This window comes from Passer domesticus, chromosome 1 (genome assembly GCF_036417665.1).
Source record: "Passer domesticus isolate bPasDom1 chromosome 1, bPasDom1.hap1, whole genome shotgun sequence".
Taxonomy (NCBI): domain Eukaryota; kingdom Metazoa; phylum Chordata; class Aves; order Passeriformes; family Passeridae; genus Passer; species Passer domesticus.
Window position 1 is genome coordinate 52,528,516 of NC_087474.1, and position 19,084 is coordinate 52,547,599.

Genomic DNA, 19,084 nt, shown 5'->3' on the forward strand with positions numbered 1-19,084 from the left:
GCAGCCTTCCAATACTTAAAGGCTTTTAAGAGAGTTGAGGACTGACCTTTTATTAGGACATGTTTCAAAGGGACAAGGGACTACCATTTTAGAGGGACATGGGACAATTTTTTTAGAATAAACTAGGGTAGATTCAGACTAGATACACTGAAGAAAATTTTTATAATGAGAATGATGAAAGACTGGGACAGGTTGCCCAGAGAGGTGGTAATTATGTCATCCCTGGAAACTCCAAACATCAGGTTGGACAGAGCAACCTTGTCAAGTTAAGGATGTTTCTGCTCATTGTGAGAGGATTGGACTAGATGACCTTTAAAGGTCCCTTCCAACCCAAACCATTCTACCATAATCAGGTTTTGTATTGAAAGCTTGTGTTTTGTTATGAGGACGTATTTTTGTTTTAAAAGTCATTATGATAAAAAGCCTAAATGATCTCAGATGATAAATGCAGGCTCAGTAAAAATTGACCATGCCTTTAAAATAGTGCATGTCTGATAACAGTTCATAAAACAATATTGGTGTTCCTTTTCTCAATAGAATAAGCCAAAAGCAGGAAGGGAAGGGAGGCACCAGGGAATCTTGGGATGTCCAATCCCAAGATCCCTTACTTACTGTAAGTGGGCTCAATTTCCTAGTGTTCTTTGTCTTGCAAGGGGCAAGAAGGTTGACTAGTGTATCAATAGGCATGGCTGCTGGTTTAAAAGAAATATACGAGAAAAGCAGACTAAGGCTTGAACAACATTCTTAATAATCCTTTATTTTTATGTTTTTCCACACAGATAAAGGACTCTGCTTTGCAGCAGTAGTGACAGATAGTTGCCACACCAATAGTTATCATACCAAATCAAATCTGTTTATCTTCATTTAAACAAGCTAGATTTCTAAAGGTTTTGTTATCCCTTGAGCTGGAAGAAGAACTTCTCTTATTTATATTAGTTGCTTAAAACTCCCCTGTGTTATGTGCTGCACAGCGGTATAGTAAGAGCGTTCCATCCCGAATCACTCACCATATAAACACAGGAGATACAGGAGATATTTTTCTTGCTTCTAGTAATACAGACCCAAATCAGGGAGTGACTTAAGCTTGCTCAAGGTCATATAGGAAACCTGTTGTACAGCTGCAGTATTTTATTTTTTAGCTCTGACCTGTCAGATGCTGCTGTTGCTGTCTACCAACAGGATTTGTGTCACTCCCTGAAAGAGATTGAAGTTGCCACTACATGTTCACTGATGTAATGTTCACTTGCTTTTGTCTGTCAGCCCTATCCACATGTAGACCCAGACTTATTCCAAAACATTTGGTCCCAGTGAAGCTGAGTTGCACTTGTATGCTGGAAGCATTTGTAACACTTCAAACGATAGCTCCTCCATAGCCTGGCAACACAAAACCCAGGGTGCCAGTTTTCTGCAAGCATAAGACTTGCTATAGAGGAATGTCTATGGATATTCCTTTAACGATGAACCCAGTGTAATTTTACAAATAGATTGAGACACAGTTCAATTCCCAGCACAGACTGGTTACTGTGTACAGTAGAAGGGAAAACTATTGACCAGGGTGGCTGACATAGCTGCAGTGATACAAATCCTTTAAGAAAAACCTGTGCTACTGCATCCACTATTCTCAGTAGCATGCTGTGGGTTTGGAGAGTACATCAAGCACCCCATGAACACTAATTAAACACAAAGTAAAGCTGTAAACATCTTTAACAGTAATCATGGCACTCTGGAAGGCCTCATTACCCATCGTGAATGTGTGGTCTCAGCTGGCATCTTCCTCAGGATCTTCTTTCCATCACACCCTTGCTCGCGTCCACTATCACTGATGTTTCCAGAACAGATATAGTTGCAACATGTATTTCAAGGGGAACTCTGGAAATAAGGATATGCCTGCCACTTCCACATGCCATTAATTCTGGGACATAAAATCACTGAGTGCAAGCTCTTGGCATTTCAGTGCTCTGACAAGTACTAAAGAGCCAAAGTGAACACACCTGTCCAGCTGCTTGGCAGAATCAGGGCCTTCGTCACAGGCAGTATCAGAGCCATTAAAATCAGGTTTGTGTTCATAAAAGTCTATTGCACACCAAACTTGCTTGATAGAAAGTAAACATTGAATGCATGCTCTGTTACAGCACAAGGGCAGCAAGGTACTTTTTTTAAGCCAGTACAGCTCTTACATAGGTTTGGGGTTTTTTTTTTTTTAATTCTCAGCTAGTAAAAGTCACTTCAAAATGTATCAAAGGATCATTACCACACTCAGTTTAAGAGCAGGACTGACATAAGTGTTAGAGCAAAGCATCAAGAAAACAGAGTATAAATCTTTTGAACCCAGAAAATACTGTTTTCAGAGGCTATTTTTCCTTCTTTAGAGCAACAATGTAATCTTCAAGCAAAAAGAACAAGTGAAGGAATGACTGGCTGAAGGCCAGGCTTGTTTTTCACCAATGTAAAAGCATTCACACCCTGGACAAACAGCAAGTTATTCCTTTCACTGGTCTTCCTGTTATTACAGCTTCTGGAAAGAAAACCTATTTTGAAAGGATGATATCATGTGTACCTTAATTTTGTATATATACACTATACATACATATCCATATTCACATATATATGTCACATGTATGAATGTCTGCTGCAAGCAGAGGTGTTTATACATATGGCCCTAACATCCAACCTTCTCTGTGAAGCATAGTGATTCACACAAAGTCTATTTCTTCTTTTTGATGTAACTACTGTGATTAAATAATCACAGAATATTCAGGAGCTGGAACGGATCCATATGCAAGCCTGTTCTCTGGGACAGCAGGGAAATAAGGGACAAATCCAAAACAGAAGTTTGGGGAATCCTGACATACTTGACACAGGCAAAAGCCTCTCCTGTAACATGAAGCTCATTACCAGCATGTATTTGTTTACTGAGGCGTGGATTGTTGTTTCAACCAGCCTTTAAATTCCCAGCAATCTGCAGTCTTCAAACCTCTGACACAAGGGCTTCTCCTAGTAAGGATTGGGCAGCCTGCCTCCAGCTAGGGGAAAGTGCAAAGCATGGGAAATTTCAAAGCAGCAGACAGAAAAGGCTTTGCAGGGAAAAGGAGACAGATCTTTATATAGGACCAGAGCAGGCCAGGTATGTAAACATTTGCACAGCTATAAGCTGTGGGAGCACTCCCGTTGTAATCAACAAGATCTCTAACATGCTTAACATGAGGCTTGTGCTTACATACCTGGCATAAATGGAGACAGAGCAAGCAACCACGGGGCCTGCTTACAGGGTGGCTCACCAGCGTGCATGGACAGGGAGCAACGGGGCCAAGGGCCCAGAGCCATATTTTCCTAAAAGCAACTGATACTTCTGGTGGCCAGTTAGGGTAAGACTGATATTTACAGATATGGAAACAAATATCTAAGAACATATAGCTGTGGGTTTTTTATAGATCTATATAAAAATTAGGTCATAAGCTACTCATAATTTCTGAGATTCCCAAACCTAACAGCAGATACTGCTACAAACTGGGACCTAAATGTCAAGTACCAATGATGTTTAAGTGTTACTTAATTAAACGAGAAGAGAAATAGCATTCATGTGTTGATTCACTCATTCAGAAGGATTTTATACATTCACAGCAAGAACATAACTTATCCTTTAAGCACTCCAAGTTTTAACTTAATAGCTTTTTATTGGCAAAAATGCCTCATCTCTGTATTCAAACAAAAAGTTTTGATTTATCTAGCCTTTTTAGGTGAGGTACCTACTGTCTAGACACATCCCATACCTTTCTCTTACATTCTGTAGCCCAGAGCATCATAGCACATATGTCACTTGCACCAAAAAAGTGACCTTTGGTCTCAATAATATCCCAACAAGAACACTAAAGGCAGAAGCCATCACAAACTGAGTTGGTACTGAGAGTGCTTCAATGAAACAAAGAGACACATTAAATGCAGTTAAATGCAGATTAGCATAAAATATATTTGAGTCCCAAACAGACCTGTGAGGCTCAATTACCTTCAAAAGAGGAGCAGAACTTTGACCAAAGCTTTTTGCTGATGGAAAGACTAAAGCCTGCACTATATAAAAGAAAAACCTGATGTATCACATACCATGAAAAAGAATGAGTTAAAATTAATGGACATATGGAATACACATGTGTAAGTAAAAATTGAGGGTTAATTACTCATATTGTATTATAAAATCAATGAACAGAGCTTAAATGTCAACTTGAGCTCCAGAATTTTCAATTCAGCAAGATTCCGCTATTCATGTTGAAGAACTAGATATATTGCATGCACCAAAATGTTTTAATAACAGTATGTGACAAGGGAAAAAAAGAAGAAAAAAATTAATCAAGTCACATAATCCAAAACTACATCCAATTTCTAAGTAAAAACGAGGAAAAAAAGCAATATCATGTTTAGAAATTTATTTAAAAAATAATTCTATATTTTTCCACAAGAAATTAAGTTTAAGGAATTTTTCATGTCACCAGAATCCCCAAAGACAAATTTCGCTTCATCAAGCATTGGCTGATTTCCTTTAAAAAAATGTTGTTTTTTTTTTAAAAAAAGGTAACTACACCACATACATTAAGTAGTATTTAAAAAAAAAAGGCAAAAAAAAAAAAAGAAACCACAAAAAACCCAACTATTTCTTCTGCCTTTTTATGAAGAAAGGTCAGGAAACACCAAACCCCTATTTAAGTATGCAATTTTTTTTCCTGCCTCTGTAACTCTTGCCAAAATCCATTTTTTATCTGAGGCAGATAAAGAATGTGTTTAATGTAAAGCACCTTATTCTTCTAAACACCCACGTAGCTTTCTGAAGGTTAACAGATGCATCAGAATGAGAGTAACAAGACACTGAACTGAATCAGAAAGGTTTAGAAAATTTGATTGCTTTGTTATGCTGCTGTTAGCTGCCATGCAACCAAGCAAAACCAGTGCTCCTTTTGAGGAAAACTTTTGCCATCTACACCAAAGTCAGAAGAGTGAAGTGTCATGATTTGAGTTCACTACAGGTTATAGCAGCTTCTGTTTAGTTATCTTCCAGGAATCTGTTTTCAAAGCAGAAATGTACGTACTACAGTAAGAGAAATAGCACTACTTCACTTTAGCATCACTGTTACACTAGCAGCATCCCTCTGACAGAGATGGATACTTTTCTAGCAATGACACAGAGTGGAAAGAATGGCTGTTGAGACCACACTCCACAGCTCCACTGCATTTGGAACTAAATGTGCTCTTAAACAACATGGCTGTGGCTGCGTTTCACTGGGAGGTTAAGTTTACACCCTTCAACACATGAGAAGCAGTATTGAAAGACAGAACATTGCTGTCTAGAGGTGAGTGCTGCCATGATATGTACCAAACTGTCACAGATGAGATGGCCACAACACACAGAGTATCATCATACAACTTCAGAAGGCTTCAACCCATACAGAGTAACACCATACCACTTCCGAAGGTTTCAAGCACCTGTCCATACAGAACAACCTCACTTCAGAAGGCTGCAAGCACCTGGACATCTTTTCCTTCAGCCCAACCTTTCATACCCCTCATTGTTCATGCATTGCACCTGTGTGCCCTCTGTGCTCTTTGGTCATTGGTCAGTGCACCTGGGCACTCCATGGCTCATTGCTTTCAGTGCTGTTCACCTGTCCTGCACAGCTGTAGCCCATAAGGGATGAGGCTTGGCCGTAGCTGCACTCCCAATTACCACAAACTGTGTGCCTATACCAAACTATAAGTTATAGCCCTCTAGTCATCAATTGTCTGCACAGAAGTATCCTGCTGCACACTCCCATCAGTACCACAAATGGGCCCTCTGTGGGCCTGGTTCCTCCCACAGAGTGGAAGGCCGAAGTGAGCATGATTTCTGCAGTTTCCAGGGGTAGAAAATAGAAAGCACAAGTCCAGCCACGGGAGTGATCATTATGAAGAACTAGACTTAGTTAAGTTCCCCACCACCTCTGCTCTGATTTGGCAAGAGTTAAAGAAGTTAGAGGATTAGAGAAAATAAATGTCCTGTTATTTTAGAAAAGTTAATTCCTGGAATGATTGCTGCCAGGGGGCCACAGCAACAGAACAAACAAAAAGAGAGAGTCAGGGCAATTCTTTCCTATCAAGTTGGCATACACCCCAGAGATTGTTCAGCAATTCTCCAGGATCAGTGAGAAAAAGTCAGCTGTGGGAACATAGCCTTGCCTTTGCAAGCATCAGCAACCTTGTAAACACTGAGTGTAAGTGCTCTGAAGTGAGCCTGAACATGAAGCTGAGCTGTGTTCCCAGCTGGTGTGCACTGGTGTCTTTCCAACCACAGAAAGCTGAGCGGCGTGGTTCAGCTCTCCTCTTGGGACTGTGCTCCCAGGTACCACCAGTGCTTCCAGTTGCAACACCACTGCATACAGACACTCTGTGGCAATCTCCCTCTCAACTGCATAGGCAGTTGCTGCCCGACTGCAGCATTGGGAGGACGCACAATTCTTTGTCACTATTTGAGATCTCACTAGGGATGAGGAATTAGATTTACATAGGGCACCTTCAAATTGCTCTACCACAGCACTTGAAGCACTGGAAGAGGCATATGTGTTCCTTTTCAGCAATAAAAAGTTGTCTAAGGAAGGTTTTAAGTTAACCACATAGGACTCCCTCTGAGCACCACGAGGCAGAGCTAAAAGTCAGGAAAGAAACCAAACAGTTAAGCTGCATTCCTCTCAGAATACCCATTAAAAGAAAAGGCTTTCTCTTTAGTCAACTTCAAATCCAGTATTCTGCAAAAGTGAATTAGAGTGGCTGGAACAGACCTTTTCTAAAGCAGTTTACATTGGACAGATCACAAAAACAATAATCACAAAATATGCTTTCTGTGAACCTACCAAATTATCACATTTCTTCTTTTGACAACAGAAAACATTCATAGGGTGGGGGAAAAGACTGAAATCTAAAGGATAAGTGTAAGGCATTTTTAAGAGCTGATGATCTGAAATAGGAACAAAAGCAAAAAAGAAAAAAAGTCCAGGCCTTTTGAGTGTAGCCCAAACCCATAGTGATAGAAGAAATCAGATACTTTCTTGGTGACAAATCCCAAAAGCATAACAAGAAAGACAGCTACGTTCCTTAAAAATGTATAACTATGCAAAAAAACTAGTTTTTCATATCACTGTAACAGCCAAGTAAAATCAGTACCTCATTATTCTGATCAAACACACAGGAACACCTGATCAAGAGCAGTCCTTGCCCAGAGACATTGCAAAGCAACTGCATAAACCAGAGAACAAGAGGAGGAAGTGTAATAAAGAGAAATCCTGGGTGAAGGCAGTCAGCAAAGAGCTCAGGGGATGCCCTTTATGGCCTCAGATTACCTGCCATAAATTTCTGAGCACGTGTCAGGTGAGACTTGTCATTGCACCCTGGTCACTGTATACTTACATACCTGCAGTGCTGTTAATGTTCTGATGGTTTTGCTGGCTTTCTTTCCCATAGGCAGGCACTCACAGATTTGTCATGACAGAGTGACCGAAATCATACAGCTAACAGCAAGCAGGGCCTTCCCTGCTCCACAGCCTAGAAGCCTTCCTTCATCCATGCCTGGCTTTAAAAAGCACCTTGGCTGCATTGGAGTAATTTCCTTTCCAAGAAAGGGACAAACCCAAATTTCAACTTCCAAATACCCTACAAGGCCTCCCTCCTTTGAGTCCTCAAAATTGTTGTGCCTCCACCCCAGGCCTGCACTGAATCCTCCCTGCAGAGGTACTTCTCCTCAGGGGTAAGGTCTGTGACCCCAGATGGCTCCTGACACATCCTGCTGTGCTCCCCCTCCCTGCCGTGCCCACCACCGCCTTTCTTGCAGGAGAGGGGAGGACACCACAGATACTCCTTACCTCTGCCTTGCTGCCGTGTTTTGAGGTTGCTCTCAAAGGAGTCAAACTGCAACACACAGATACTCACAGACAGCTGGTCTTCCCAAGCAAATCCCCTTTGCATTGACAGCATAGTCTGGAGATTTAAAAGCAAGGACATTTTTCAGATGGTGATGTCTAAAATAAGTATATTTTGAGCCCAAATACATTTTCACATACTTTCGTTCTCTTCAGGGAAAATGGGAAAATTAAGATTTGAGCATGGTGGGATTAAAGATAAGTTACTGATATTAAATTTGAATAACACTCTGAGCTCCTGATTTTTCTTTCTTTGGAAGCTGTTGCATTTCCACCCTGACTTGCATGGAAGCTGAACATTTAAACTGCATGGTTTGATGTGACAGTGTAGGTCATTTAATTACTCTTCACTTTTCACTTTGAGTGCAGATTGCAAAACTGGATATTTGCTGAAACCAAATGGACTTTTTTGCTCTGAATGGCTGATTTCAGTAACTAATCAGCAAGGCTCAAATTACAGGTTTAGCACGTCTTCAACAGTTTTAAATTTCTTCTGTATTTGAACGTGCAAAATTTCAATCCATTTCTCATTGCTATCTGTTCTTCTGGAGTTCAAATATGTCAGTATTTCCTGGAATGCATATGAGCATTACAAATAAAATCACATTGAAATTCAGTTTCAAAAAGTTTGGCATTATTGAGACCTACTTTTAAGTGTAGGCAGATTTAATGTTCATTTGTGTCCAGGAAGTTCAGAGGGCTCCACACGCACACCTTGAAAGCAGAAACAAACCATCTGAAATTAATGAAGTAAGTGTGGGTTCCATCTTTCTATCTGGGAAAGGTGGAGTGAAAAGTTCAAAACCAAAAACTTTATAAAATCAGGACTATTAATTAAATGCTGAGCCAGAATGTATCAAAGGCAAGGAAGTAATTCCATGTGCTCCACTTGGCATAGGATCAGGCCCTTCATTTGAAATTTTGCAGAGTGAGGAATATGGAAAACAACACAGTGTTACCTCCTGCTTTTTGAAGGGCAAAGTTGCTTGTCCACCTTTCTAGAGAAATTCTCTAACTGGGAAAGCAGTCATCACATACCACCAGATCAGGGAACTGATTTGGAATAATTGCCTAGGTAATTTGAACACATTTTCCAAGATTCAAAGAGCTTCATTTACAGTTAGACATCCCTGGGTTCCTCCCTGCCCTGTTGTGAAGGTAGCTGTGCTTTTTGGTCTGTCCAGATGTCTCTCCTCCCCCATGTAATTTCACCCCTCTGCTTGGTAACCACCAGGCACACTCCAGTGACCAAACAATGCAGTGCCTAAGGCCTTCCTGCAACCCTACAAAAATATCTCCAGAAGGCTAGCCCAGGTCACTGCTAGTGCTCTCTGCCTTTTCACGACTGGGATCATTCACCACATCTTTAAAGCTATATATCACTATTCAATCTACCACAAGGATAACTGCAGCAACATGTATATGACAGATTTTTCTCAGTATACCAAGGTCATTCCCTTCCTTCCCACTCTATCCCTTCCCCACTTTTATTTCTTCTCCTATAATTTCTCATATGTTTTTATGTTTTATCATCTCTTTCCCCTTTCTTCTCTCTCCTCTTTTCTGTTTTTTTTCTTTTTTTCTTGTTCTTCTTTTTTCTTTCCTTTTTTCCCCTCTTTTACCTCTTTTTTTTTTCCTTTTTTTTTTCCTTCTTTCTTCTATTTTTTCTCTGCCTTAGATGTAAAACCTTCTTCTTTTAGCTTCTACTACAGCTGTCAGGAGTTCTTCCTGGGAATATACATTGTGACTAATCTCCTTAACCCTAAATTCACCATCCCAGTCAGAAAATTATATTAACTTCCTGAACTCTTTGCAGTTGCTACCAGAAAAGCCAAAGTCTAAAAGCTTGTGATCCCATTTTTATACGTAAGCAACCACTAGGTACAAAGATACTATCTGTTTATACCCAAATGATCTGTGGAGGTCTTTCACAAGCCCTTTGGGGATGCTTCTCTCTGTTTCAGAAATGGGAGATTGGGAAACTGCGGTTATTCATATTGGTTTTACAGGAAAAATAGAATGTCCTCACTTTGCAAAAGAATTTAACTTCTCTGCTATGCTGCAACACATGCATTTTTAAATCAACACAATGCCTCTGCAAGACAGACAATGGATTCCATCTGTCCAAACAGAGATGGCCTCTGCTATCAGGTCAGCTTGCAATCTTTATTTTGTCCTTCTGAATGGAAAGTACCAAACTACATATAGATAACCTAGAGGAAGGGAATGGGACTTGCCCAGCATCAAACAGGAAATCTGTGGCATGCAGATTTTCTGATAGCCCTCGGTTTGCCCAAGAACCACTGGATCAGTCCTCTTCACATGAGACTAAATTCTTTAAAGCTACGGGAGTCAAAACAGCTATGAAAACCCAAGAACTCCTGTATCTGCTACTACTAATCTTCATCCCCCCTTAAGAGTTTTGTTTTTCTCTCCGTTTTCTGTGAAGAATTTGAAAAGCTGTCTTTGATTTTACTTATAGAAAGAGATGGGGAATGAAGTTTAAGACTGTTTTCAGTCACACAATGCTTATTTTCATAGCACTGTAAGTGTTCACATCCAACCTATTCAAATACATGCTACATAACATGAAATAAAACCTTTTCCAATTTAGCTAATAGCATCAGCTTGATCCCATCATCCAGCTGCTCATATCAACAACCAGATATTTCAAAATCATCATTATCATTTACTTCCAATGTTTTCCCAGAAATAACTTGTAAAAGTATCAGCTCCCTAAAGCTAAAAGAACCAAGCTGGACAAATTCCAGGCCTGCAAAGAAGCCAGCAATGACCCGCATTTTGTTCCATGGACAAATACGTACCAGAGATGTTGCCAGCCCTTTATCAAAAATCTTGCTATAGCTTCTTTTTAAATTGCATCTAGATATATTGTTCTATCATAATATTCTCTTCAAAATTTTTTAACTGTTCTTTATTATTTTAGGGTCTGAATCTGGAGTTTTTCAAGTGTTCAAGGCTGGCATTAGTCAAGAGTTCTTAATGAACAGAGATTTTCCTCTCTACAGAGGGCATCCCACACTTTTTTCAGTTGTCTCTGTTTTCACTACTGTTTCACTTCTCAACTTCGGGACACCAGTCCCCCTTAAATTTCACCCCCTGGGGTCGAGGGGCTTCATGAACTGAGATCTTCCTCTCCACAGAGACAGAGGGCATCCCACATCTTCCTCAGCTGTCTCTGTTCATGCTACTGCTTCACTTTTGACTCTAAGGTATTGCCTCCCCTTAAATACAGTCTTTGGGTCACAGGAAAACATGGGTCTGTTCATGGCTATACAAGAAAGAGTCTAGCCCAAGGCTACTCCATCATCTCTTCTTACTTAGGATTCTTCTTACTGCTTTTAACATCTCTCACTTGTAATCGCTTTCTTCACACGTGCCTATTTAGTCATGCTTCATCTCTCTCTCCTCATTCTGATTCAGGAGGATCAGAATTTGTAAGGTTTCCATTATTCTACCGAGGGATTAAAATCTTCACCTCTGTCTGCCCAGGACTCCCACAGCTGCCGGGCACCTTCTCTCGCCGCATCCCCCACTTCTGGCTGGCTTTGCTGCCAGCACAGTCTCTATCACTCTCTCCGGGGGTGCTGCTTAAACATCCCAGGTCTCTTCCACCCCTGCACCTTGCAGGGCTCCGGCCTCCCTCCTCACAGGCCGCATGGCCTGCCCCTCCCCCACCCAGACGCAGCTGGGCAGGGGAGAGGTCAGACTCCACTCACTGCCGGATCCAAAGGAGGAAGTTTTTTGGGAATCTTCTGCTTTTAACCCCTGTGTGTTCTCAGAGGCGTATTCAGATCTTCAGTGGCCACCACAGGTGATAATTTCAAATCTGGCCACTGATTGGTTTGACCACAACTTTTCTGGAAACTCACTTCCGGGTCAAACCACGACAGCATAAGACACTTAAACTGTGACTTTCAGAAAACCCTGCAGTGGCTTTCTTGAATCAGTACTTCTGTCTTTCTGCTAAAAGTCCTTACTGTTGGCTTTAGGAGAGAGAAGACTTTAATGAAAAGACCAAAAAAAAATTTTGCAGAGAACTGTCAGTTTTCTCCCATGATTGCTTTAGTCAAGGATCAATCCACCAGGAGAAGACAGTCTCAGTGGGAAATGTACACACTGCTCTGCATTTTTATATACAACTTTTTAATGTGAAACTTTACTTTCTCCTAATATGGATCTTTAAGAAATGGGAGTTACATATGCATTCCTCTACCATGTTACACATCTTCAAATTTCTTTTTATAGTTAAAAGGTCTTTTGGCTACTTGGGGTAGTTGTTAGGCAAATATTGAAATAGCTGATGCACAGAAGCAATTGCAGTGAAGCAGTTGCAGCTCCTCCTCAGTCTGCCTCCCTGAGTACCTTGTAAATAAGCAGTGACACTGCTCACTATAAATTAAACCATATTGAATTTTTTTTTTTTTTTAAGGCAGGCAGTTTAGTATAGTCTTCACACTACAATTTTAAAGAATTTATTGATAACTAAGAACTAATTGGTACTTACTAATTCATTTTTAGCTGTAGCTCTAGGGAATAGAAAATAACCTGAAAATTAACAGCTTGTCTCCACCTTAACCCTTGCATGGGTCCCCCTTCATTTTTCAGTACAGTCGGAGCCAAAAAAATAATCTTTCAAAAGTTTCATAGTCCCATGACATATGTGATGCCAGGCATTTTTCTCATGTCTGTTCCAAATTCCAGTCATAACAGAAACCTACAGTAATTGAATTGATTGATTGTCAGCTTTTAAAAGGTTACTGTATCACTGTCTACCACTGTATTTTAATCACATTGGCCAGTATCATGGTGGCCTCTGTGTAGAGAGGTTGCTTGATCCTACAGCAACTGCTTTCAGGCTCATTGGGTTTTTTTCACCAGCTAATAATCTTTAGCATTTCATCAGGCCACATTAAACTCAATGTACAAACAGTTAAGAAAAGTACTGTATCTGGCACTGTTTAATGTCACTGATATAAATTGTGAGCAGCTGTGCCAGCATTCCTGAACTCTGAAAGTACTTTAACTTTCCTCTGTCTTTTGGAAATTAAATTCATTTTAGTATGTTTTGGGGGAATAAATATGTTTTAGAACAGTGCTATAATGTTAGGAAGGTCAAAGGATTAACTGTGTCTTGTCATCTAGACAGTAAAAGAAATCAAGACCATTTCAATTACAGAGATGCCTAGCTGCCTTTTATCTCCAGGTTCACCAGGGCTGAGGATTTACAGTGCTCTGTGAGTGGCAGAGCTATACAGCAATTTAACAAAAATGTTCTCCCCTGTTTTTGAGTACACATGCACACTCCCTGGAAGAAATATTTCTGACTGCTATGCTCAACATGTTGTCACTAGACATGTTTGGGACAAGCTTTAATTTCTGAAGAAGCAAGACCAAAACTCTGATTAATATCACCAGGCATCAATCTATTTCAATGAACTTTAAAAAAAAAAAGGATTTTCATATTTTGTATGCAGGTCAAGGATAAGGATATTTTCCCTTTCTCTGTTTTGGATTTAATATATTAAAATATATAAAAATTACAAAATAACATTTTTATTTTGATTTTATAGACCTGAGAAGAAAAAGAGCATTTCCCTTCATCACAATTAAGTGATACTCTTTTACAGACTGCTCTTCATATTACTATGGCTTCACTGGCCTTTGTACATCAGCTGGATCACTGCTGAGGCTGGTGAGCTTCTGATCGTCAGCAGATTGTTCCTCGGGGCCACTAACCAAAAAAGACCTTCCTTTGTATGTTCCAGGGCACCCATTGCAGACAAGCATGCGAGGACTTCCCAAGTGCATGGGAAGGTTCTGGGGAAGAGTTACCAGGAACAAGATCCATGCAGGAGCAAGAATAATCCATTACTGACTTTTATTTGATTGGAATTTTCTTTTGATGCACTAAAGTATCCCTCGGTGAGATCCTCGGGCTATGCAAAATCCTCTTGACTCTTCCTGACCGGTTCTGCAGTTTTGTGAGTGATTTATACTTGCTGTAGAGCTTTATTAGCTTGCACGGAAAAGAAAGTAAGACAGTTATGTGAGGAGGGCTGAGGAAACAATTTTAATAGTGAAGATAATACAAGAACAATGGGATCCCCAAGTGCAAAGAATGGAGCCAAAGTGGCCATAGACCACGGCATCAAGAACGCATGTCAAAATGGAAAGCTCCTTTTCCAATGCTAGCTAAAGCTTCCTGAAAAACACCTGTGAGTGGATTCAGTTTAGAACTAGACAACAGGTGTGTTCTGTATCACTCTTTTGTTTTTGGGGGCTTTTTCTTCACTTTATTTTTTAACACAGTGATGTATAAATCAAGTCAAATTAAAGCAAGTACCACACACGCTCTCACATCATGACAGCACCAGAAGATTCCTTTCCAGTTTAAGCAGAGAAAAACAAATATTCATTGCCAGAGGCAGCTGTGTATAGTCATCACAAGCTACATTTCTTCCTTGAAAGTGGAGGGATCTCAGTTTATGAGTTCTAGAATCCCATGTGATAGCTGGTTCCAAGTTTTGAGGTACAAGAGAAAACCATTTTGAAATTGCAATATTGTCAAAATGCAACTGACCTCTAGAGACACCTATTCATGACGATTCTTGGGAAGAGTGCAGTAAATGTTGTTTGAATATATTTTTCTGCATTTATTTGTTCATTTTTTAAAGGAAAGTGTATTATAACAGCTTAAATATTATCATAGTAATTATTTAAATGTCTTCCAAATCATCCAAAACCAAAAGAGTAAAACTTTTGAAAGGGTACAACTTCATGATCAGATGTTGGAAGCTAAAGGAATTTCTAGCTTCTAGATACTCCTATTTAAAGGCTTCCTAGCTTCCTAATTAAAGGCTTCCATTTATTTCTGAATTAAAGAGTCTCTGTGTGTTTGACTTAAAAACTGAGAAATGGCATCAGGATTTGTCCTGTTGCAGTAACTGCTGGAGGTGAGACAAAGTAAGGTCTCCAGTTGTCCCTTTAGGCATTTGACTGTCAATACAGCAAACTGGAAAGGAAAAACACTAATGACGAAACAGAAAAAGAAAGGGAAACACTGTTTGCATGTGAACTCTGCGCAAAATACTTTATGGAGTTTAAAGCCCAATATTCAGCTTATTTAAACCAGCATTACCGCGTTAAAAGTCAAAGCAGCCCTGCCAATTAGCTAAGGATATGGTGATTAGCTATTTGCATTGCTTGGAAAAGAACAGGAAAAAAATCTTGATATTTTAAAAATCCTTTAACAAAATTAAGCAACATTTTACTATACCTCGCGCATGTGATTCTTAGAAATGTGATGAAAATAACCCTTTGGAAAGTAAACCCAGAAAATTTATTTCTGAATGTTATCTGACAGTGTTTTTCATTAGTAAACAAAGTTTAGTTCAATATCAAATTATCCATTTTATAAGAAGCAGAATTCAAATTTCTGCTTTTCTCATTAAAAAGGGGATGTTCCCCTTAGATTAAAAGGAAGGTGGAGTATATCAAAATCTCTTCCAATTCAGTTTCAGTCCTTCCCCTACAGTGTCCCAATTCTCAGTTCAGACTTATTTCTATATTTATTTTAGAAGTCACTCTTCCAGGATTTCATGATGTCTTTAACACATGGATAGAGAATGGTGTTTGGTGCCAGGAATGCAGTGCAGAAAAAAAATTAGAAGAACACAAAACCCAGAGAAAACAAGCAAACAAATGAACCAAAACACTGGGCTTCGAAAATAAGCAACCACAGTGGGGTTCCACTGCAACTGATTATGTAATAACCTCTTTTCTTCCCCCAGAAGGTAATGCAGAGTTGTGAAGTTCAAATGTAATACAGACAATCTTCTATGTTAGAGTGGAAACCAAGTGACAAGCTACTTATAATGCCAGCCTGTTTCTGATACTTTGAGAGAAACAAGGATATTGCATGTTGAGGGTCAATTTTAGTTTTATTCAGTTCTAGGAATAGAAAGGCTTTGCCTTGCTCCCAGTGTGCACACAACAAAGGTTAAGCCCTTCCCATACACTGAGTTTACTTTAGCTGTAAATTATATACTGTCACACAGGAGCCTGGGATGTCTTCTGTAAGTGAAGATCTGCCAAACTGGTTTATAGAGAAGAAAGGGCTCTTCTTTAATCTTTTCTTCACTATTTCTCATGGATCAAATTCTTCCAGCTTCTTCCACTTCACGGTGCCTTACTCTCAAGAGCGACCCTACTGAAGGACATGGTATTATGCAATTTGAAGAAGATCTGTCAACTCTCACCAGGTTTTCACCATGAAGGTTGGACTGAGTCAAAAATTTGGTACAAATTTCAACCTGTGCTTTCTCCATCATGAAGGTGGTTTGGATGGTAACTAGAGTCAGAGATGGGGATCAGTACCTACCCACAGAACCATCAGGCAAGTTTTGGTACTCAACATTCAGTATGTGGTTTTCTGTGAATCAGTATTTAATGAAGAGTACCCTGAACCTTTCTGAATAAAATTACAGAAGACTATTCAGCCACAGTTTGTCTCTTAACTGGTCTTGGAACAGGTATTTTTGATAACTGAAGAACTGTGCCAATTTCAGCTTCTTTCTGCTGACATGTTGAGATTGTCACGACTATGGAATGTAATATAATGACATATTAGTAATTTGGAATTCCATGGAATAGAGGTAAAATGTGCAATGGTTACTCTACTCTTGATCTAAAATAGATATGAACAAAGTTTTCAGGATGGATAATTCTGTTCAAAATCAATCAGATCAACTACCAATTTGTAAATAAATTACTTTCTATTAAGACACAGCTTAAGAAAGCAGCTTTCTGTGACTGGAGAGTCTAGTATAAAGATTTTAAAGCTTCTGCTTCTTTTCACTAACATCATGTCTTTCTGGGGACAAATGTTTAGGCAATTACTGTAATTATGATAAGGACTCTATTTTCCATGTGAAGTAGAGAGAATGAGTAGTCACACAGGACTGTATAATTACATTTATTCCCAACCCCCCCAAGAAAATCTTTCACTCAGACAGCATGAGATTATTTATTTGATACATCAGTGTTAAAATCATACAAACACACGTGGAAGAAAATTAGGAATTAAATTATGTCTTCTCTTTCGAGTCCCATTAGGGAAACTGAAGGGAGCAAAGAGAGGACAAAGTAATGTGAACTCAGTGTGAAGGAATGTAGCTAATGTTCCTTATCTGACCTCATGCTGAGCCACAGCACCACTGCAAAGCAGTTCTTCTATAGCATCATCCTCATACCCCAGCATGCTCTTCAGTATCTCCACTGTGTGTTGTCCCACAAGTGGAGGTGGTTTTGGATGTGACACAACAAATTCACTGTATCTGACACCTGGTCCTGGAAAAAAAATACAAATAGGAGGGAAATTATTTTCCAGAGTTACTACACATATTTATATTGAATTGTTAGTTTAAAGGAAAGTACCTCATTTTCACACCAGTTCTAATCGCAGTCCTTACCATAGAAATGTTATAGCCTGAAATTACAGACTAAAGAAAAAATCCAGTTTGCAATAATATACCAATAAACCAGTTTTAAATAGATCACTCAAATGCAGAATTGCTGGATATTCATGAAATGTTATGAAAATCTTCCCATTTTTTAGAGATATGTACATGTATATGTATATGTATATGCATATCAGGGTATATGTATATCATAGTTCTTTGAGTCATATTATGTCACCAGTCTTCCACTCTCTGCTGCCTGAACAGCAATGCCCAGCCCACTCAGGATGTGATGCAGAAATCCCCACATTTCTACAACGTGAGGCAGCACAAGCATAAGGACACAATTAAATGTCATGTTAACACACTTTTACTGTTGTCAGAGCAGTGCAGGGACAATGGGTAGCACCATCTCCAGCTGGCAGCAGCTCAAATACCTCTGCAGTGTGCTCCATTATCCTGCAGTGACAGAACTGACAGCATGCATAGACATGGTATTCCCCAGTTTGGTTTACATGTTTTATTAGAAATACAAGTAACAGTAGCCATAAGAAAATTAACAATTATTTATTTGCTCTGGCAGGAATAATTTCAAAAGTGAAATTCTGGAAGCTGGCAATGATAAGAAGTCTTGTTCTATTGCAGGTAGTCAGATCTCATCTTTTAGTGGTGTTCTGTAGTCAACTGATTTCAGTGTAGCTCCCTGCAGACAAGTAGCTAGGTCCTTACTACCAGACTCAGAAAAGAGAATGAGCCACAAATTCATGCTGGGATCAGAAGTGAGGTATTCACTCAGCACATGCAATGAAATATTACCTGCCTCATGGAGAAAGAGAGGACAATAATTTCCTTAACTACCAATTGAAAACTCTTCTTGAATACAAAACTGAAAACATTTTTATGCTATTGGCAAAAGGATTCCTCTATTAATAGTAATGGCTTTTATTACATCATTAAAAGAATTTACATAAAAGGTTACATTTAATTATAACTTTATCAATGAAACTACAGCTTTGCTTAGAAATGCAAAGAAATACAAAGAACATTTTAAAAACCAGAACAGTATTTGTTTTAATTCTGAATAGACTATTGACCAGCAAGAAGTGAACCACAGCATGAACTGGTAAATTTACTATATGAAGCTACTACTTTTTTGAGGAGAGATGCTGGCAAAGGTCAGTCAGGATGCCAAAAAATGCCATTTTATTATTTTTTGCCAGTCTTCATGAACTGTAATCAAATATTTAATACAGTAAAGTATCTACCTCCAGGAAAGACAAAATAAGACAAAAGGTGCCTAGAAAAACAGTATTTTTCAAGCTGATTTGGTACATTTCTGACAAGTATGCTCCTGGAAGGACTAATGGTTGGACTTGATCTTACAAGTCTTTTCCAACCCAGATGATTCCAGGATTCTATATACCATTTCTGAGTTTAAAAAGGAAAGGAGTTACAATTGAGAAATTGCAGACCAAATAATTTAACTTCAAGTTCCATTCAATACTGGATAAAATAATCGCAATGAAAATACTCAGCAGAGGAGTAACAGCCAGCATGTATCTCTTAAGAACAAATTGTGTGTGTGATCTCTTGTCTTTCTACCAGGAAAAGGGCTGGAGGAGAGATACATCCCATCTAAATTTATATATCAATAATCTAGATATAGAAGTT

At 39.2% G+C, this 19,084-nt stretch overlaps 1 protein-coding gene and 2 long non-coding RNA genes across 8 annotated transcripts in view; 1 reads left to right on the top strand and 2 right to left on the bottom strand.

Annotated features, from left to right (window-relative positions):
- LOC135300667 (uncharacterized) overlaps positions 1-11,561 on the bottom strand; it is a 152,828-nt gene extending 141,267 nt beyond the window's left edge. The window contains exons 1-3 of the long non-coding RNA XR_010362442.1: positions 10,757-11,561; positions 8,580-8,645; positions 7,875-7,989 (exon numbers count right to left, since the gene is read on the bottom strand). This is a non-coding gene — a long non-coding RNA (uncharacterized LOC135300667). The remainder of the gene's footprint in view (positions 1-7,874; positions 7,990-8,579; positions 8,646-10,756) is intronic.
- A 56-nt stretch (positions 11,562-11,617) lies between these two features.
- On the top strand, positions 11,618-16,868 carry LOC135300656 (uncharacterized). The gene is made up of 2 exons (XR_010362431.1): positions 11,618-11,766; positions 13,721-16,868. It is a non-coding gene; the product is annotated as an uncharacterized LOC135300656 (long non-coding RNA).
- Positions 16,822-19,084, bottom strand: part of SUGCT (succinyl-CoA:glutarate-CoA transferase) — a 314,975-nt gene continuing 312,712 nt past the window's right edge. For all 6 annotated transcript variants that reach the window (XM_064420220.1, XM_064420256.1, XM_064420246.1 and 3 more), the window contains one exon: positions 16,822-17,303. In XM_064420220.1, coding sequence (XP_064276290.1) covers positions 17,140-17,303 — 164 coding nt within the window. In that variant the 3' untranslated portion in view covers positions 16,822-17,139. The remainder of the gene's footprint in view (positions 17,304-19,084) is intronic.